The sequence below is a fragment of the Arvicola amphibius genome, chromosome 8, assembly GCF_903992535.2.
Source record: "Arvicola amphibius chromosome 8, mArvAmp1.2, whole genome shotgun sequence".
Lineage (NCBI taxonomy): Eukaryota > Metazoa > Chordata > Mammalia > Rodentia > Cricetidae > Arvicola > Arvicola amphibius.
Window position 1 is genome coordinate 52,091,136 of NC_052054.1, and position 21,740 is coordinate 52,112,875.

General features: G+C 44.3%; 1 protein-coding gene across 1 annotated transcript in view; it reads left to right on the forward strand.

The window, feature by feature from the left end:
• The first annotated feature begins 267 nt into the window (after positions 1-267).
• Positions 268-21,740, forward strand: part of Slc22a16 (solute carrier family 22 member 16) — a 49,189-nt gene continuing 27,716 nt past the window's right edge. Inside the window, exons 1-4 of the mRNA XM_038340843.2 lie at positions 268-320; positions 3,570-4,049; positions 10,544-10,661; positions 21,152-21,683. Coding sequence (XP_038196771.2) covers positions 268-320; positions 3,570-4,049; positions 10,544-10,661; positions 21,152-21,683 — 1,183 coding nt within the window. The remainder of the gene's footprint in view (positions 321-3,569; positions 4,050-10,543; positions 10,662-21,151; positions 21,684-21,740) is intronic.

Here is a 21,740-nt window from a genome sequence, read left to right on the forward strand (position 1 = left end):
CTTGAAGATGGGATGCTCTTGAAGACTCTAGTCAGGCTGGTGCTTCCTGGATCATGGGGATATGCGAGGAGCGTGGAGGGTGTGGGAAACTATCCGGCAAAGTTGAAGGCATGTACGATGGAGCATCAGGGTGTGTGCCCCGCGCCGCCATCCCAAGACTCGTGGGCTTCTGGGAAGGAAGGTGGGGGTGGGGTGGTGCAGGGGCGTCCTGTGGGCAGGGCCGGTGGGGCGCTCGCAGCCCAGGGCATTCCTATCCTCGAAGGGGACATGGAGTCGTGCAATGTGGAACTGATTTTTGACCACGTGGGACACTTTGGCAAGTAGGGAGGCGAAGGATTTGGGGCCAGAGCAGGGGCGGCTGCAGAGGTGTCTGTTTCTGTCGGTTGGGATGGGGTTCTACAGCTTCTCCACGCCCTCTTTGCCCAGCGCTTGCAGAGGCCTGGCCCACAGCCCATGGCCTGGCTTGTCCTCTTGGCTTCTGGCCACAGGAGGTGCTAGAGTCCGCTTGGACTTGGGGGGTACAGATAATTAGATGTTCCCCTATGGGGAAGTTGGGACTTGGGGTGCTCTCTAGACCATCAGCTGGAAAATCACGATTGGGAGGCATGGTTTAGTAGAAACCCTGCCAGCCCAACTAGCTTCTCCTACCGTGTTCAAGATGACTGTTTCTGCCCCAGTAGGTTCTCCCTCTGGGCCTGGTCGGGTCTCTGGGCTGGTTGCTACACATATACCCGACATGTGCCAAGTACTCTGTGTAAGGAGCTTATACACAGTTCTTAATTTAATACTCACTGCAAAAGACGTGTTAGCATCTTTGAATGACTGGGAAATAGAGGCTGAGCCGTCTCTCCAGCTCCTCCATCTTGCTTCTTAAGACAGGGTCTCAGCTGGGCGGTGGTGGCGCACGCCTTTAATCCCAGCACTCGGGAGGCAGAGGCAGGCGGATCTCTGTGAGTTCGAGACCAGCCTGGTCTACAAGAGCTAGTTCCAGGACAGGCTCCAAAGCCGCAGAGAAACCCTGTCTCGAAAAACCAAAAAAAAAAAAAAAAAGACAGGGTCTCTCACAGGATGAGGAGCTCACTGAGAGGCTGCCCGTGGTCAGCAAAGCCTCAGGGTCTTCCCGATCACCACAGCAACATCCACAGCAACATCTGTATTATACCTACTGGCTGCCTCACTTGACTTTTTAAGTGAGTGCTGGGGATCTCAACTTGGGTCCTTGGTGTGGGGTGTTCTTATGTATATGTGTTGCTTTTATTGGATAACGAAGAAAGAAGCTTCTTGGGCCTATGACAGGGCAGAGCAGAGCAAGGCAGGAATTCCAAACAGAGATAGAGGAGAAAAGAAGGTGGAGTAAGGGAGACACCATATAGCTGCCAAAGGAGACAGATGCCCTGGAACCTTACTGACAAACCATGAGCCTCATGGTAAAATATAAAATAATAGAAATGGGTTAGTTTAAGATGTAAGAGCTAGCTAAAAATACGCGTAAGCTATTGGCCTAATAGTATTGCAGTTAATACGTTTCTGTGTGATTATTTTGGGTCTGGGTGGCTGGGAAACGAAGGAGCAGTCTCTGCCTACAGGTCCTTCAGCTTGTGTGGCAAGGTATTTTACCGATGGAACCATCTCTGATTCCACTAAATTTATGTTTAATGGTCACATGAATGAGAGCAGTATAAATCTTTCTAGGGCAGCATATCATTATTTATAGATAGAAGAGGAGGCTGTGTGTGACTGTTTAGTTTCCTACAGAAAACTAGTGAACACACTATGTGACAAGCCCTGATTTCCCCTCTTGTCTCAGTGGGTGTTGCTAGGGAAAGCACTATGTAAATCTCTGTTGAGACAGACATGGAGTATGAGGTCTCAGGTAGAGCCACTCCAATAGGATGAGATTGGTTAGACACAAGCCCAAAGGTCTCAGGTAAACAGTATATCTAGTTTTCTCTTATTGTTATGATAAAAAATACTGACTAAAACCAGCCTGGGGAGGAACAGCTTTATTGGGCATAAATATCTTGCTTGGGTCATAGTCCACTGAGGGAAGCCAAGAACTCAAGGCTGGAACCCTGAGGCAGGAGCTGATGCAGGGGCTATGGAGAGATGTTGCTTACTGGCTTGCTCCTCATGACTTGCCTGGTCTGCTTTCTTACACACCCCAGGACCACCAGCCCAGGGATGGCATTGCCCACAGTGAGGTAGGCCCTACCAAATCAAGAAAACCCACCACATAGATGTGCCTACAGGCGAATTCGTTGGAAGCATTTTCTCCATTGAGTTTCCCTCTTTTCAAATGACTCTTGTGTCAAGTTGACAGAAACAGTAACAGGGACACTGTTCATGGCTCTCTTTGAATTTCAAGCCCAGAGTCTGCATCTCCCAGGCTGCCAGTGCCTGCCGCTGTAACTTAACCAGCCATTCACCGAGAAACTCTTAAGCTTTCAATGTTCTGTTGGGGACCAGCCACGACAAAATACCTCTCGCCAGGGTAAAGGCTTGGGGATTAGAAATATAGTAAAGAGCATGAAGATGTGAATGAAAATAATAAAACAGAGAAACATAGGATAGTATCAGGAGGGAACTCCAGTGAATACTGAAAATTCACCTGTGTTTAATTTCCAACTGACCCTAAAAGGTAGGAATAAGACAAAAGACTGTATTAACATGATACAAGGAAATGAACAGATCAATTGAAAGTCATGGACCACATTCACAGTTAAACATTCTGTTGCTAGAACAAAAACAAGTCTTGCTTAGACCAAAACTGTAGGGAAACCACTCTTTGGAATGGTGTGGAATCCCAAGTTATCTCCATAAAGGGAAGTGGAACTTAGTTGAATCCTTAGATTCTTGTTTGAGGTAGGAACAATCTACTTCTCTATTCCTGGAGCCCAAAGTCTAGCTATTAGCCACACCTGCTGACAATAACCTTGTGTTTGAGGCTGAAGCACAATAATCTTGAAGGAACTAGAGGCTAGTTTGTACTCTCTGGCCTTTGGTCAACATGGAAATAGGCTCACATTTTTGGGACTCCACAATGTTCTGCGGTTAGAGGCAGAATGAACAATCTTAAATTTGGGGCCATGGATGTTGATCTCTGGTCACAGTGCGAGAAGGCTTTATTACCTTCAAGGGTAAATAAATGGTCACACCCAGTGCTCGAATCACAGGTTGAAGAGAAGAGATACGCTCATGTTTGGTTTAGAAAAATTAGTACATATGACGCTTTTAAAAGTTAAACTGGCTTTCCAATCTTTTCTGTGACTTATTTGCTGGACAAAGGTTGATTGGTCCATAAACTTGAGCTAGTTAGCAAGCTTGTATGTTGGAATGACCTAATGAGATGAGGGTGGAACTAAAATTTAGTGCATTACTTGAAATATATACATATGTAATACATATTTCACTTGTATGAGAGAGAACCACCTACAATTATTTTTGTATTTACCCATCTATACGTGTATAAGTGTATTAAGGTTGACCAGATGGAGTCCCTCTATACTTATTTGTGTGCTTGTCCCATCCATAGGCCAGCTATAACAACCAGCCCTCTCTTTTCTTTACAGGTTCCAGATAATCCTGTATCTGATATGTGCCTACCAGAACGTCTCCTGTGGCATCCACTACTTGGCTTCTGTGTTCATGTTGAGTATCCCTGAGCATGCCTGCAAGCCCCCAGGCAATATTCGGAGGGCTTTTTCCCATAACTTATCTGCTTGGAGGTTGGAGGACATACTGGCCCTGCGGTCCCCAGACCAGAAAGATCACATTACAGTGGAATTGCAGAGTGGGGAGATCTGGGAGCTCACAAGATGTAACAGGACCTGGAGGGAGAACAAGTCACACTTGGTTGGCGAGTCCGGTGGCTATGGGCTCCAGAGCCCTTGCTCTGATGGCTATGTGTATGACCAGAGCAGATGGAGAAATTCTTTGGTAGAAGACTTGAACCTGGTCTGCGAGCGGAAATGGTATGCATACATGATCCAGCCCTTGTTCATATCTGCCGTGCTGCTGGGATCAATTACTTTTGGCTACCTTTCTGACAGGTAAAAATGAAATATTTAGCACTGTTGCACGGTGTAGGATTCAGTTTTCTGTCTGGGTTTCCTGGTGGGACAGAGCATCATGTCCAGAGCTCCAGTTCTTTTCACATGCCCTGTCTAAAGTGCACCCTCCAGCTGGCCCATCACTTAGGAGTGCAGAGTAGCGCGGGGTTAGATGACTCACTGAGCGGCCTGCCTGGGAATGGATGCCGCTTGTGCTGCCAATCAGCTGTGCTTGCTGGGAAAACTGGCTCACTCACCTGTTTCAGAATCCTAGTTTATAAGCTGAGCTCCCCTCCCCACCCCAGTCATTCTCCCTGAAGCTTTCTTGAAAAGAGAAATACAGAAGAAACTACTTGATGGATAATGGCTATTTCTTTATTTTTCCCTTAAATAGACTTGGTTTTAAAGAGCTGGCCTGGCCTTAGGTCCTAATATCTATAAATGTGAAAATCTGGCCGCCAGGTTTGTTGTAGTCTCTTTGTGCTGTCTTAGCAAGAATGTCATATACTGGTAATTTATAAACAGCAGGGATTTATTTCTCACTCTGGGGACTGGGACGTCTGAGATAAAAGTGTTAGCAACACGAGGACTGCTCTCTGCTTCCACGATGGTGTCTCGTCACTGCAGCCTCCAGAGATATAGTGTCCTCACACAGAAGAAGCAACGTGAGGACTGGAGAATTGTCCCGTCAGTCTTGAGCCCTTTTATAAGGAGGACGGAGTCTTCATGACATGATCATCTCTGGCATTTTGGGGGACTGTATTTCACCATTAATTTTGGAGGGCATACTATCTTGCAAAGCACAGAGCAGCCATATTTATAAGCATCCACACTAAAATAAATGTAGAACTCTAAAATAAAGCAAACTTCATCTTGGAGATACAGACCCTGCTGCATGCCGTATGTGCCTCTGTCTAAACAGAGAAGGATATTTGGTCTTGGCAGCTGTGAGTTTACAAGCATGTTTGGGGCCCTGGGGACTTAGAGACAGCAGCTTAGATCAGCAACCCTTGGCTCTAGGGGATAGCAGCCTAAGACAGCTGTGAAATCCATGTGAAGAGAAATGTCGGGGCTCTGTTGTGGCCAGGGCCATTCCTATGACTATGAATGCTCATAGGTGCTGAGTGTTGCTGTTTTCATCTGGCAGATGGGTGTACAAATTATCTTCTCAGCATTTTCTGTTGAAATGTGCTCAGCGCTCGAGGCTGAAACGAAACATATTTCAAGCAGGGGCAGTCTGTGCACCGAGTCAATGTGCTGAAATACCTTTGCTCCATATAATGGATGCCTAAAAGCCCGCATCAGAGAATGAAAGATGTGAACTCAAAGCAAATCGAGTTCTTTCCTTTGTGTCTGGTAGATGCAAGGAAGGTTTGGATGGCAGAAGAGACAGGTGGATACAGAAACGACCAGATACAGAAGCAGGGCCAGCAGAGTTTACTTTCTAGAGATGTGGGTGGTGCAGTGGTGTGAGGTGAGAGAGACCAGCTAGAACCAGTGACGTAAGCGACGGAGGGTTGAGGGAAAGCAGGGGAAGTGGACAGGGAAAGATGAAGGCATATCTGGGAGGCATTTTATTTATTTATTTATTATGTATACAATGTTCTGTCTGTGTGTATGTCTGCAGGCCAGAAGAGGGCACCAGACCTTATTACAGATGGTGGTGAGCCACCATGTGGTCGCTGGGAATTGAACTCAGGACCTTTTGGAAGAGCAGGCAATGCTCTTAACCACTGAGCCATCTCTCCAACCCCTGGGAGGCATTTCGAAACTGAAAATTGTAGTGATGAATATGCAGGGAGTAGGGGAGGCTGGTGTGTATGTGCACGTACATGCATGCATTCCATGCATGTGTGCGTGTGTATGCATGTATTAAGGTTTAGAAGCCTGGGTAGCAGGTGATGTTGCCAGAAAATACCAGGAGAGAGAGAAAGAGAGAGAAGGGCATGTCTGGATACTTTCAACAAGCATGCACTTTCTCTGGATTATGGAAAGGACAGGGATGGGATATTCAAAATTAATACCACCTTTAGAGTGGGGAGGGCAACGAAGGTCGAAGATAGGAAGACAGGCAGCAGTTGGTGGTGCGGTCGGTCTGTTACTGATGATGAAGTAAATGCAAGGTGGCTGTAGATGCCTTGGGTTCGAGAGAAGGTTATCATTCAGGGTGATGAGATTCAAACTGTAGGGAAGGGGCTAGAAGAGGAAAAGAAGAACCAGGTAGATGGGGTGAAGAGGAAGGTGCTGACTGCGCAGGCGGGTGGGCAGGACAGGAAGCTGAGGGTCGTGCTCTTTGATGGTCTGTGGTCATTCAGAGGTGGCTGTGCTCCTGCAGAGAGTGAAGACATCCGTGTGGTGGAAGGGCTTCCCAGCAGCAGTTAACAATGCTTTTCAGTGGTGTTCAGGTCTCAGACGGCACTGGGAAGCACCCCACCCATGACTACGGGCAGTCGTCCCTGCTGATGTGTGTGGACACCGAGAAGCCCGAGGAAAGCTGTGCAGGAGACTTTGTGTCAACTTCACACAAGCCACAGTAGTCTGAAAGGAGGGAACCTCAGCTGAGAAAATGCCTCCGTAAGATCTGGCTGTAGGGCATTTTCTTAGTGATCGATAGGGGAAGGCCCAGCTGATTGTGGATGTACCACCCCTGGGCTGGTGGTCCTGGGTTCTATAAAATGCAGACTGAGCAAGTCATGGGAAGCAAACCAGTAGCAGCACTCCTCCATGGCCTCTGCATCAGCTCCTGCCTCTAGGATCCTGCCCTGCTTGAGTTCCTGGTGGGTAATGATGAGCTGCGCTGTGGAGGTGTGATCTGGACAAACCCTTTCCTCCCCAGCTTGCTTTTTGGTCATGGTGTTTCATTATAACAATAGACACTCTAACTAAGACAAATTGGCACCAAGATGGTGGCATATTCCTGTAACAGGCCTGACCACGGTTTTGGTCAGATTGCAGAAGGACTTTGGAACTTTAGGATAGAAAAGCCATTGAGTGTGCAATGCTTGGCGAGCTGTTCTGTGGGATTTTGGAAGAAAAGAATGTTGAGGGCAGTGCTGAGGACGGAGGTTTGGCTTGTGACATTTCAGAGGAAAGTTCAAAGTTCAAAGACTCTACTGGGGCCTTTTGTTGTTTTGAATTAAGATTCCGTGGTTCTGATTAGCCGTGACTGAAGAGCCAGCCGTGATTAACAACCAGAAGCACTAAAGTGAGACCTTTGCTTTTTGCTGGGATGCTCGCTGCTGGTCAGCTGGAGCTGAGGAATTAACGGAGTTTAAGAAGAGACCAGCATCTTTGAGGTAGAATCTGTAAAGTGTTTCATGAGAGTCAGCACACAGAAGCTACGTTCTAGACGCAGCCAAGGTTGTACCTTGTGCTGGCAGCCAAACTTGGTAAGGCACGAAGGGGTCCTGGAGAACAACCGAAGTTCAGTACGAGGAGAGGCCAGGAGAGGCCACTGGTGAAGGTACAGCCTCGGTGGCAGCTGAAGGCCCAGGCCGAAGGGATCACGCCGAGAAGATGAGGCTTGGCACCGTGAAGAAAGCCTGTGAGAGGCTATTGGTGAGCCTGCAGCCCAGTTGCCGCAGAAGAGCCAGCATTTTGGAGATGCCAGCATCATGGGATGGCCACCAAGAAGAGCAGCAGCGATGGGAGCAAAGTCAGCTGGAGGCTGGAAGACAGGCAGTGTGTGCTGCAGAGGGCAGTGTGTGCTGCAGAGGGCAGAGCTGGAGAAATGACTCAAGCTCCCCGGAGGAGGCCAGAACCCCCGTAATTGGACATCTGAGTATCTCTTGGAGTTTGCTTTTGCTTTGATTTGATTATGACTGTGTTCTGGCTCTTCCCTCTTGAAGCATTTACTTTTGATTTTGCAGGAGCTCACAGCTGAGAGACTTTGAATTAAAAAGCTTTGGATTTTTAAAGAAACTGAAGTTTTGGAACATTTTATATTGTGATATTCATACTAATGTGAGAACTTGGGGACAGACAAGAAAGGAAAGGTTGTGGCTTAACAGTGATGAGTTTGTGTGTCGAGTTGGCAAGGGGTCGATTGTCCTGGCTAGTTTTATTTCAGCTTGACACAAGCTACATTTATCTAAAGGGAAGGAACCTCAATTGAGAAAATGCCTTCCTAATATCGATCCGACTGCGGGACATTTTCTTAGTTAGTGATTGATGTAAGAGGGCCCATTGTGGGTAGTGAGTGCCATCCTTGGGATGGTGGTCCTGGGTTCTATAAGAAAGCAGGCTGGGAAATCCACAAGGAGCAAGCGAGTTAGTAGCACCCCTCTATGGCCACTACGTCAGTTCCTGTTTCCAGGTTCTGGTCCTGCTGGCGTTCCTGTCCTGACTTCCGGGGATGTGAGAGTATAAGCCGTATAAACCCTTTCCTCCCAACTTGCTTTTAGTTATGGTGTCACAGCAATAGAATCCTTAACTAAGACAAAGGCCACGACCATGACAATTTCCTGTTTGTTTACCTTTCATTTGCTGTCTCAAGTAAACCTACTGGCCAGAATATGTAATCCATATTTGTATCTATTTCCTTAAAATGATTTGCCAAAGATCACACACAGGCAAAAGTATATTTTCAAATCATATCTCTGCCAAGGATTTTGTATCCACAATATAGATAATTCTTTTCTTCGGTGGTGGGTTTGAAACATAGCCCTTGCTGTCTTGGGATACATTATGTAGACCAGGCTGGTTTCAAACTCACAGAGATCCACATGCCTCTGTCTTCTAAGTACTGGGGTTAGAGATATGTGCCACCACACTCAGAAAATATACATGACTCTTAAAATTCAACATAAAAAATTAATTTAAAGCCATGCAAGGACTCTGATTGATGTTTCTCTAAGAATAAGTGCAGATGGCCAATTGACACTTGAGAAGGTTCTCGTCATTGTGGATCACTAGAAAAATGTAACTCAAGGCCATGGTGAGATATTGGTTCATACTCACTGCTGTGGCCACAGGGAACCCACAGGCATCGGTGAGGGTGCTGGCAGGGCAGGAAAACCAGGGCAGTCATCTCGGAAAAGATTTTGGCAGTGCTACACAAAAGTCAGATGGAGTGGTGAAAACAAAGTCCTCGCAAAATCTTGGACATGAATGCTCAGGACAGCATTGAAAGAGTCAAGTGTGTGCTCACTGAGGGGTAGAAAACCCGAGGGAATATTACTCAGCTTTGAAAAAGGAGTGAAGTGCTGAGTCATGATAAAAAAGGACTGAAGTTCTGAGTCATGCCAAAAAGGAGTGAAGAACTGAGTCATGCCAAAAAAGGACTAAAGTGCTGAGTCATGCCGAAAAAGGAGTGAAGAGCTGAGTCATGATAAAAAAAGGAGTGAAGAGCTGAGTCATGCCAAAAAAGGAGTGAAGAACTGAGTCATGCCAAAAAAGGACTAAAGTGCTGAGTCATGCCGAAAAAGGAGTGAAGAGCTGAGTCATGCCAAAAAAAGGAGTGAAGAGCTGAGTCATGCCAAAAAAAGGAGTGAAGAGCTGAGTCATGCTGCGACAGGTGAATCAGGAGACCATGACACCGAGTAAAAGAGGACAGACAAAGGCCACATATTGTTTACTCCATTTATATGAAATTTCCCAAAACAGCAAATAAGAGAAAATGGTGGTCTCCGAAGGCTTGGAAGACAGGGAATGGGGTTGGTGTCTCCTAGGAGCACAGGGAATGGGAGGGGCATTCCTCAGATCACATCTCCTTGGAAGATGATGTATAGGTTTCAGAATAAAACAGAGACTGTGGTTGTCCAACTTTGCAAATCTACTAAAAGCCCCATGTTTACCTGGGAAGGCTTTATTTTAAGGTATTTGAATCATATGGAAATGTCAGAGTTTTTCTTTTTCACCCCTAAAAATCCTTCTCCCAATTATAATACCACTCCAGAGTAGAAGCTAGCATGATGTCAGTTTTGTTTGGAAAGATTTATTTATTTTAATTTTCTGTGTATGAGTGTTTCACCTGCATGAGCATATGCACAACATGCATGTGTGGTGCCACAGAGCCCAGAAGAGGGTGTCAGGTGTCCTGGGACTGGAGTTACCGACAGCTGTGAACCACCATGCCGGTCCTGGGAAGTGAATCCAGGTCCCCCACAAGAGCAGCCAGGGCTCTTAACCACGGAGCCATCTCTCAGGCCCCAGGGACCAGGTTTTAAGGTGGTTATCTGCTGCAGCCTTGGTTGGCCAAATCAGCTAGCGGGGAAAACAAACAAGCAGGGTAGAGGGCTGGGAAGGGGCGAAATTTCCCTTGGTTCTAAGTACAAGGCCCAGAGTGGTTCCATGGTGCATCTCAGCAGCTTAGCTGGAGGCCTCCCCACCGAAAGGCCGGTTTCCTGAAGATGCGTGTTGATTCAAGATTTGTTTAAAGCAAACAGCGAACAGAAATCAAATGCATGATGTCAATGCTCGTCTTTCAGGGACCCTTCAGGCAACTTAGACTGTGAAAGCCACGCCGGTATTCCCACTGTGCTCTCGTTTTTCAGGTTTGGAAGACGGATGTCTCTGTGGTGCACGAGCATCGGTGTGTTCTTTTTTGGAATAGCGTCCATCTTTATATTTGATTATTTCAGCTTCATGGCGGTACGCTTTTTCCTTACCATGGTGAGTTGTACTTATTGAATAGTAAGTTTAATGCCTTTAGGGTTATTTGTCTGTTAAGAATCTACTGAAGAAGATCATGGGCTGACCAATCTTCATCCACTGCAGAAGACTTTCTGTGAATATTAATGCCTTCTGTATAGAATGGCACTCATGAAAAATGTTGCTGCTTATTTAGGAATAAATCTTTTTTTTGTTTGATTCTGCTTGGCATGTGGCCTGTGTTAAGAAAGCAATATTTAATTCCTAAGTGAGTGTATTGGACTAGTTGGAACCTGTGTGCACACACCAGACAGGTGAAGGGTACTATCAAAGTCATTCATGTAATGACCGCAGAATGAGGAGGAGACAGGAAGCCTGTGCTGGTTATGGAGAACAGGGGAGAGCTGAAGGTAGGTGTGGATTTGACAGCTTTTCCCATCTGAGCACAGGTTATAGTCTATAAACATTAGATGATTAAACCTGTCTCACTGGATTGCCGATGGACTCAGTGGGATGGAATGTAAGTATCCACAGAGATGGAAGCTGACACAGGGCAGGTGGCTACATGGTAATGTCCTCGGAAGTATGTCAGCGAGCGAAGATACTTTTCCATGCTGGCTGAGTGTAGTGATGTGGTGAGCAGGCCTGCTTTTTATCCCATCTGGCTCCCACATAGCTAGCTTATGCCCCAAAATAACAACATACAAATTGTGTTCATTTAAACACTGCTTGGCCCATTAGCTCTAGCCTCTTAATGGCTAATTCTCACATCTTGATTAACCCATTTCTAATAATCTGTGTAGCACCACAAAGTGGTGGCTTACTGGGAAAGATTCAGCATGTCTGACCTGGTAGCTGGCTTCATGGTGATTGCCTCACTTCCCTTCTTCCCTGTTCTGTTCTGTCTACTCCACCCACCTATGTTCTGACCTATCAGGCCAAGCACTTTCTTCATTAATTTACCATTGAAACAATAGATAGATAGAAACACTTCTACATCATTTCCCCTTTTTCTGTTTAAACAAAAAGGAAGGCTTTAACTTTAACATAGTAAAATTACATATAACAAAATAGTTATCAAGCAAGAATTACAGTTACAATATTTATATTTACTTTTTAAATCAAAACTAAGGAAAACAATAACTATCTATATATTCTTCAACTCCATCAAAGAATCCAGAAGGATATAATATTACCTAAGTAAACAAGAAATAAGTAACTTCCAAAACTCTAGAAATGACAGAGACATCTCGCTGCCTGGACAGTCACCAAAAGTTCCTCTGTACCGTTGGGGCATCCATCTTCAGCCTACAGGCCCATAGTTTCCAGCAGACATTTCCATGAAGCAGGACATTTCAAAAGTGGTTCAGTCAGTATCTGCTGTATTCTGCAGAATGTTTTGAAAACTCTTTCATGAATCAGGAACCCCGAAAGATCATCTCACCTTTAGACAAGTTCAGCAGTCCTCTCTCTGTGGGTTCCCTGTGTCCAGTTTATGCAACAGTCCAGGCAAGAGCAGTTTCTTGCCCAAATGGCTATCAAACTCCATAAGGAGCCTCTTCGATGCCCATCTTCCTCTTGAAGTAGCTGCTGCTGCCAGGAGCAGACATGTCTCATTGTCATGAAAAGCCCTAAGTTATTAAAACATTTAAAATGCCATATTCTGTAGTCTTTGGAAGATATGAAGAATGCCTATCTAACTGAAATATATCTCTATATATCTAGAAAATCTAACTAACATGACTACAAGCTTGACTATTATCGATGATTATCCATTAACAACCTATATTTCTAATTAAACATTACATTTTTAAATGAACTACACAATCACAATACCTTAATCAAGATCAGAAATACATATACATATAACAAAATTGACCTTAAATTTAAATCACTAAAGCAAAATCCATATCAATGCAAATTATTCATATCTATATCATATCCCCCTTTAAATGTAAAAGAACATTTATAAACCATTTTTGGGAATATGGGCGCAGTTATTTCTCTCCAAACTGCTTCATGCTGTATGGGGGTGCTGTTAATCAGATCTTTCTTGGTGTAACCTGTGTGCTAGATTCATCTCAGTCAGTGTTGGGGAGGCTGACCAATCCCTTGTCTGAGGGGCGTGACCCCTCCAAGGCACAAAATACCTTTAAAAGAACTGTTTGGGTAAGCTCCGCCCTCTTGGTTCCCTGCTCTTCGCTGGAACCCTGGCTCTGTAAGTTTGCCTCATTTCCTTCCTTTATTAAAGCTGATTATTTCGGACAAGGCTAGTTTGATTATTTCCCATTGCCGACCACCACGCTTCATTTTGGCGTCCAACTGGGGCATTTGAGAGCCTTCAGCTCCTGATGCCAGCCACAGGGCGTTGGGCTTTTGTTTGACTCAGCTGTCGCCCCAGTGAGCTTGGGCAGCCACTGTTTAACAACTGCTGAGTGGCTTTTCCACCCTCCCCGCCATTGCGCAGCTTTTGCGCTGTGGGGATCCAACATTGATTCTAATTCAGCGGATTGCCAGCTCGCAGTTTTTTTCCCCAGGAGCTGCTTGTGTCTCATCTGCCTGCGAGTGCACAGGCTGAGGACAGAGCCCAGGCTCCAGCTGCGCCAGGTCCCGTGGTCCCACTGAGCGCCTGCCCAGAGCTTTGGGCCCCCCCCCCCCCACCTTGCCAGCCGCGCAGATTGCAGATTACACCCTCTCAGCGCAGTTCCCTCCCCTGCAGGTCTGTAAGCGTGCCCGTGCACCGCCTCAGTTCCCGGTGCTATCTTTGACTTTTTCAGCCACGCGGATCCAGGTGCACCCCGCCATCTACTGGCAGACAATGGTTATTACAGGTAAAATTTCTTTCGATTAAAAATAAATATATAAATACATAAAAATAAATACAGATCTGATTGAAAATGCCTGATAATATCACCGTTGAAAAATTTTATAGCTTGTTTGATTGCACAATGTCTGAATTATGGAGTGATGTAAATGCGGTTTCCTTTGGTTGGATATTTACAGGGCTTGGTGTCTTTCTTATTTTTATTTTTTTGTTATAATGTGGTTGGACAATAGAAAAATGATAGAGTCCTTACAGGCAGAAGTTGAAAAATTAAGGAAGGGCACGACTGTTTTGAGAGGCAACTTCCAAATGGTTGAGGCAATTTCAAAAACAATTCAGATTGACTATAACCACATCAAGAAACAGTTTGAAGTTCTCGAGGAAAGGAATAGATCTTTGTCTGATATGACTCTGTCAACTGAGCAAAATCTGCAACAGGTTCAGTCTGATATTCAGAAAAAATTCATTGCTGTGGAAGAGGGAACAGCTGATTTGAACCATAAATTTCAGTCCCTGTCTGTAGGAACTGAAACATTATCTGAGAAGATTCGAACCATTGAATGTATTAATAAGACTTTATCAAAGGGCTATGAAAGATTAATGGACAGAATTTCAATAGAAGACGGCACAATTCATGCCATGAAAATTCTGTCCAAGGATGAGATATTATCTGTATTGGACAAACTTCATATCTTAGAATCCTCTATGAAGGCCTTGGAACATAATTCTGGACAAGAGATTCAGGCCTTGCAGAAGGCAATGGTAAACAGATTTGAAAAGATTGAGGACATTATAGACTCTGATGAACAGGAGCAAATGGTACAAAGGAAAATCTTAACCCCATCAGTGAATAGAACTCTCCAGGATAATTTCCATAAAGCTCTACCTGCCTTTCCAGTAATAGCAACAGAGAAGGTGACTGGTTCTAAAAACCCTAGGGTCATCAAGGAATATACATGGGAACCCGTCCATATAAATGATCTCAAAGAAGTTAAAGAAGCCGTTATGAATTTTGGGCTACATTCATCCTTTGTTAGAGAGATGCTCAAAACTTGGTCTATAAGCAACAAGGAAATGCCCCACGATTGGGTACAATTAGTATCTGCTGTTCTAAAGAGCAGATCGCAATTAAATTGGAAGTGTATGTTCAGACAAGAGGCTAGACTTTTAGAACAGTAGGAAAGAGCAAAGGGAACTGACATTACCCTAGATCAAATTCTAGGTGAAGGACTTTTTCTCTGATCCTCTAGAACAAGCTAATTATGATGAACACACCTTATCCATATGTACTACAGCAGCCTTAAAGGCTTGGGACAGGGTTCAAGACCCAGGACAGAGAATAGAATCATATATCAGAGTTAAACAGGGTCAGAGAGACCCATTTAGTGACTTTTTACAAAGACTAACTAAAGCTGTACAAATAGGGATATCTGACCCAGAAGCAAGGCGTATAATAATTGAGTCTTTGGCTTATGAGAATGCCAATGTGGAGTGCAAAAGGATTTTGGGGCCTTTAAAGATCAGATCAGCACCCTTGGATGAATGGGTCTTGCATACAATGACTGTTGATACGTTTGACTATGGCACTGAAGCATGGGTAGAAGAAGCAATTTCCAATGGTAAAAGAAGGCATCAAAATACCAAATGTTTTAATTGTGGCAAAATGGGACATATGAAAAGGAATTGTAGACAAAGGATTTCCAGAAATAATAATATTGCTTCTTGTAATTTTATATTATCTATTCCCATTGTATATAGTTGTATTTGGTTTTGAATCTGTCTTATTTAGACAAAAGGGGGAGATGTTGGGGAGGCTGACCAATCCCTTGTCTAAGGGGCGTGACCCCTCCGAGGCACAAACTACCTTTAAAAGAACTGTGTTTGGGTAAACTCTGCCCTCTTGGTTCCCTGCTCTTCGCTGGAACCCTGGCTCTGTAAGTTTGCCTCATTTCCTTCCTTTATTAAAGCTGATTATTTCAGACAAGGCTAGTTTGGTTATTTCCCATTGCCGGCTGACCATCACGCTTCAAGTCAGCAGTTGAGCAAAGTAATTGCTTGAGGGTGTTCACAGCAACCTTTCAGGAGGGCATGGTCTATCGTACCATATTGGGATAGAAGCAATCCTCTTCTATTTCACAGAGGTCTCATCCTCTGTGAAAACAAAAGAAGAAACTCTTTTCCAAAGCCTGATATCCTTAGATCCAAATTCTGAAGTCAAGGTATTTTCAAAATATCTATCTTGGATTAGTTCAGCAGCATTTATAAACAAATATTTTTTAGCAGCTGTTGCTCCTTCCTCAGCATTCAAACAATTCAAAGAGAGCATAATAACATACAGTATCAAGATTCTCCGTGCATTTTCTATCTTTGCACGGCTTTATTTTAACCTCTATTTCATTTATTTTTACTTTTATTTTTTGAGACAGGTTCTCTGTATATCTTTGTCCTGGAATAACTCTGTTGACCATGCTGTCCTTGAACTCACAGAGATCCATCTGCCTCTGCCTCCCCAGTGCTGGGATTAAAGGTGTGTACTGCCACCTCTCTCTCTCTCTCTCTCTCTCTCTCTCTCTCTCTGTCTCTTTCTTTCTTCCTTTCCTTCTTTCTTTCTTTCCTTCTTTCTCTTTCTTTCTTTCTTTCTTTCTTTCTTTCTTTCTTTATTTCTTTCTTTCTTTCTTTCTTTCTTTTTTACTTTTAAGAACTTTAACCTTTAGCCTGCATATATTTTTAACACACTGTAAACCATTTAGACGTTTTCATTTTTGAATCTCTCTTTACTGTATCTCTTTTTTTCTGACCACATGAGCCTTTAAATTACCAAACAATATTGGTAGGACTAAAGCCGTGACTTTGGCGGCTGGATCCAGCCCATTCCTTAGCTTTCCAGCCTCATGTCAGAGGTACCCGCAGGAGCCATGTTTATCGCCACAACTCTATGGCATTTCAAGGTCCCTGCCAGCAAGCAAGCTACAGCATTCTGCTCACAGACCACAGCCAGTCAGACTGCCTGCCTGAAAGAGTCATAGTTTTCCCTGGCAGGACGGACCAGAACAACGGAATTTTAAAGCAGCACAGCTTTTTTCCTGCTGTGGCTGAAAACCGAAAAGCATGCAGTTAATTTTCATCAACAGCATTTAAGTGTTTCATGGCAGGACCTCTTAAAAGAGCTGCAGGGTTTTGCAGCTAAAGCTGAGCCAGGAAGCCTCTCTTAGATGAGAGTGTTTGCTTGCCTCTAGCAAGCAGAGCAGACCCAAGAGACTGCTGCTACCAAGAAAACATGCTTTACTCTATTCTTTCCCAAGTTTTCTCAAGCTTTCTGTGGATTCAGTTATCCATGTGGGCGCCATTCTGTAGTGATGAGCTGTGGGCCGGCCTGTTTTTCATCCCGACCGGATCCCACACGGCTAGTTTTACACCTGAAATAACAACACACAAACTGTATTCATTTAAACACTGCTTGGCCCAATAGCTCTAGCCTCTTACTGGCTAATTCTCACATCTTGCTTTAACCCGTATTTAGTAATCTGTGTAGAACCACGAGGTGGTGGTTTACTGGGAAAGATTCAGCATGTCTGACCTGGTGGCTGGCTCCATGGCATCTGACCCAGAGAGGAGAGGCATGGCGATTGCCTCACTTCCCTTCTTCCCAGCATTCTGTTCTGTGTACTCCACCCACCTATGTTCTGACCTATCAGGCCAAGCAGTTTCTTTATTAATTAACCAATGAAACAACAGGTAGATAGAAACACTCCTACATCAGCTGAGACTTCTAGACAGGTTTCCTGCAGCAGCAGCACTGATTTTTCTAAAAGATTTTATTTTTAAAATTATGTGTCATGTGAGAATGAGTGCACATTTATTTTTTTATTTTTTTATTTTTGTCTCAAGACAGGGTTTCTTTCTGTGACAGCCCTGGCTGTCCTGGAACTCATTTTGTAGACCAGGCTGTCCTCGAACTCAGAGATCCTTTTGCCTCTGCTTCCCGAGTGTGGGGATTAAAGGCATGTGCCACCATTGCTTGACCAAGTGCACAATTCTTTTATGTCAAATAAATAAAATTTGCACACGAAAGCACACAAACTATAAATGTCTCGGGTCAGTGAGATAACTTAGCTCATCCTGTGGATCTACCCCACCTCCTATGGCTGGGGGAGTCACCAACCCTTCAGGAGACTCTCTGCCACCACTTTCCTAGCCCAACATAGCCCCTAACTGTGTTCTAGCACTGATCCTCATACCCATAAGTCTGTGTGTCTCTCACCCCTCATCAAAGAAGCCTCTCTCTGCAGCAGATACAGACCGCCACAGACACCTCACTCCTGGTCACAATGCAGAAAACAACTGACCACGGAGTGCCTAGCAATACATGATACACCTACAACACCATCAGGGAATATCACCAAAGAGGGGCGGAAAGCCTGGAAGAGCCAGAGGACAGGAAGTCGGCTTTGAGATAGTCTTCTCTACCCAAAGGGGAGGTGTACCCATGAAACCCTGATGGCCTGGCCACCTAAACAGTCTTGCACAGTGACAGCAGCAGTTGACATTGCGGTGTCGATGGAAATAGCCCAGGCCCCCATCCCTAGATGAATGATTGAAGGAAATGAAATGGCTACTGAGGGGCGGGGGTGGGGGGGGGATGACCGTGCTCTTGAAGAATGAGCCTTCCTGGGAGGTTATCAAATCCAAAGGGGTCAACCTTAAGCACATATGGATGCCAGCAACATCAAATTAACTCATCAGATTGTGTGTGTGTATGTGTGTGTGTGCGCGCACGCGCACGCACGAGTGTGAGTGTCTATGTGTGTGTAAAACAATAATTGAAGATGAGATCGTGAATTTGAGAGGGGGGCATGGGAAAGGCTGGAGGGTGAGAGGAACAAATAACATAGTACCTATGTATGAAATTCTCACACATAGAGGATTAGGAGGGACCTTTGGGAAAATCAGCGCTGCTCTAGGATAATTTGGCAATAAATCAGTAACTGTTCTAGTTTCATCTCTATTGCTGTGAAGAAATGCCTCCTGCCCCAAAGCAGCTTTAAGGAAGAAAGGATTTATTTAGCTTACGATTTCAGAATAGAACCCACCATTTTGGGGAAATCAAGGCAGGGGCTTGAAGTAGCTTGTTGCATCCATAGTCAAAAGTTGAGACTTAATGTGTGTATGGACTGGAGAGATGGCTCAGCAGTTAAGAGCACTGACTACTCTTCAGAGGACTTAGGTTCAATTCCCAGCACCCACAAGTCATCTCACAACTGTCTAACTACAGTTCTAGGGATCTGGCACAATCTTTTGACCTCCTTGGGCAGTGGGCATGCACTTTGGCTTACAGACATATAGACAGGCAGAATACCCATGTACATAGAACAGCAGCAATAACGAGAGCGATACTTACATGTCTTAGTTTTCCTGCTCCTCTTCCACTCAGTCCAGTCCACCAGCTGGGGGAGTGGTGCTGCCACTTTTAGGCTGGGTCTTCCCATGTCAATGAACGTAATCGAGATAATCTGCCAGGTTTGTCTGCAGGCCAACCTACTCCAGAGAATCCCTCAATGAGACCCTCTTCCCATGTGATGCTAGGTCATGTCCAATGGACAATTAAAACTGACAGGAAGCAATGCACACTTGCGTTCATTTCCCTCTGATCCTGGCTGGAGGAGATGTGGCTAACTGAAGTTCTTGCACCTCGTTTGTCCAGTTAAAACAGACTGGAACCTCGAATTGTAAGCGAAACGAAGTCTTTTCTACTCTAAAACATCCAAACCCAAACCAAACCAAAATCCTAGCAATTCCATTAATTTTACTTTTTGTTGTTATAGTCCAACATGAAATAACTATAAGAAAAGTTCATCTCTGCAACCACTCCTAACTAATAAATTATTTTGTGTTTTTTTCTGCTACTGAGGCTTACTATGCAGTCCTAGCTGGCCTTGAACTCAGAGATCTGCCTCTCTCTGCCTCCCCACGAAAGGCATGTGACTCTGTGACCATCTAGAACTGATCATTTGATTCGATCTTTGTTCATCCCAAGAACATGGAGGACACTGCTTTTATAATCTGAGTTTTGTTAAATTAAAGTTAGGCATATTTTAGCCAGGGGTGGTAGTGCAGGCTATACTCGCAGCACTGGGCAGGAAGATCACAAGTTGGAGGCTAACCTGGGCTATGTGGTGATAAACAAAACAATGGCAAAACAACATTATTTTCAAAATAAAAATATTAACAAGTTTCTATTGAGGTAAGTTATATCTAAGTACGGTTGTCCTTTACAAGATCAAAACTTTGGTCATTAAACAGTGATTCGTTCATAAGCACGACATTTTGCCTTTGCGATGCAGGCTTACTAGACACTATCTCCAGTGGCACAGGACAACTTTTGTGCTTTTGTAGCTCTTCTTGTTTCACGTGTGCAGTATCCTCCAAGTTAATTCATCTTTAGTATAAACCAGATTTAATTTGCATTTAAGACTGTCCAGTGGTTCTCTGTCTATCCGCAGATGTGTGTATTCATCTGAGGATAGGCATCTGGATGGCTTCTGTATTTCAGCCACTGTGAATTTGTTGCTGGTGTCATGGGTGCATGAACACTTCTCTAGGATCTTGCTTCTCTTTCATTTATTGGAGGGGGTTATATACTAAGGAGTGGGATTATGGGATCTTGTGATATTTTTAATTTTTTAAGGAATTGCCATGCCACTTTCCACAGAGGCCATTTTACATTCCTGTCAACAGCGCACAATGATTCCAATCTTTCTACATCCTTTGCATTTCTTTCTTGTTTTTTTAGTAGGTATCTCTGAAAAAATATTTATTTTTATTTTATGTGTCTGAATGTTTTGTTCGTCTGTGCACCACATGTGTACAATGCCCTCAGAGGCCAGAAGAGAGCATTAGATCCCCTCAATCTGGAGTTACAGATGCTTGTGAGCTGCCATGTGGATAGCGGGAGTCAAACCCCAGTCTTCTGGAAGAGAAGCCAGTGCTCTTAACCAGTGAGCCATTTCTCCAGCCCCCGAGCCCTGTCTCAGAGGATGTGAGCCTGTGTCACCACAGATGTGGCCTGCATCTATTTAACAGTGTTGTCAAATACCTTCGTATGTGCTTTTGGCCACTTTGATAGCATTTGTGAAATGCCCACTCAAAAGTCATTTGTCTGTTTTTCAACTGAATTGGTCTTCTGAGTGCTTTGTTTTACTGTAGGAGTTCTCTGTAAAATCTTTTACCAGACACATGTATTTTTCTCTAATTCCATAGGAGGTCTTTTTACTCTGTTGACAGTGTTGGTAGTATTTTTTTAAGTACAGAAGTTTTGATTTGATCAAGTCCAATTTGTTTACTGTTGTTGCCTATCAAAATAAAGCTTTAACCAAGTCTAGTTTTCTTCCCACGAGTTCCCATAAAATCTTGTCCCTATTTTAAGATTAGCGTATAACAACAGCATACTGATACATTGGTATGTGCTTTCAGAAGAAAGTGAGAAATAAGTCCACCTTATACTGGAACTCTTATTAAACAATGTGGCATTTAATATGTTTATCATAAATAGCCTTTCAAATTTGCTGATGAGGTAGCGAGGGATGCTCATAAAGAAGAAAAGGTATTTCTTTCTAAAATGAGTTTGCGAAGAACTCAGACCTTTTAGTCATTGTAACTGTACCCTAATTACTGTCTCCTTGTCTCTCAGGCTGCAAGTGGCTATTTTGTGGTGGTCATTGTCTATGTGATGGAGATCATCGGCAAGAAGTCTCGCACATGGGCATCCGTGCATCTGAATACTTTCTTTGCTATTGGAGTAATGCTGGTGGCTTTGGTAAGCTCCTTGGTCAACACCTGGTGGCTTTATCAGGTCATCCTGTGCACAGTGACCGCCCCTTTCATCCTGTGTTGTTGGATGCTCCCAGAGACCCCTCTTTGGCTGATCTCAGAGGGAAGATACAAAGAAGCACAAGGGGTCATCAATACCATGGCCGTGTGGAATAAATCCAGCCCCTGTGACCTGGCAGAACTTTTATCACTGGACATGAGAAGTTCCTGTGATCAAAGCTGTACAGGCATCAGGAAACTCAGCCTAGCAGATCTCTTCCATGACTGGGATGTTTCAAAAAGGACTCTCATTGTTTGGCTGGTTTGGTTCACAACAAATTTCGGATACTACATATTTTTCACGGAGGCTGTTCGGGCAAAGGAAAATCAGCAACTGTACCTCTTCCTAGTGGGTGAGTGGGAAATAGATGTTCCTTACAGCCACAAAAGTCAAGTTTCTGGCGTGTTTT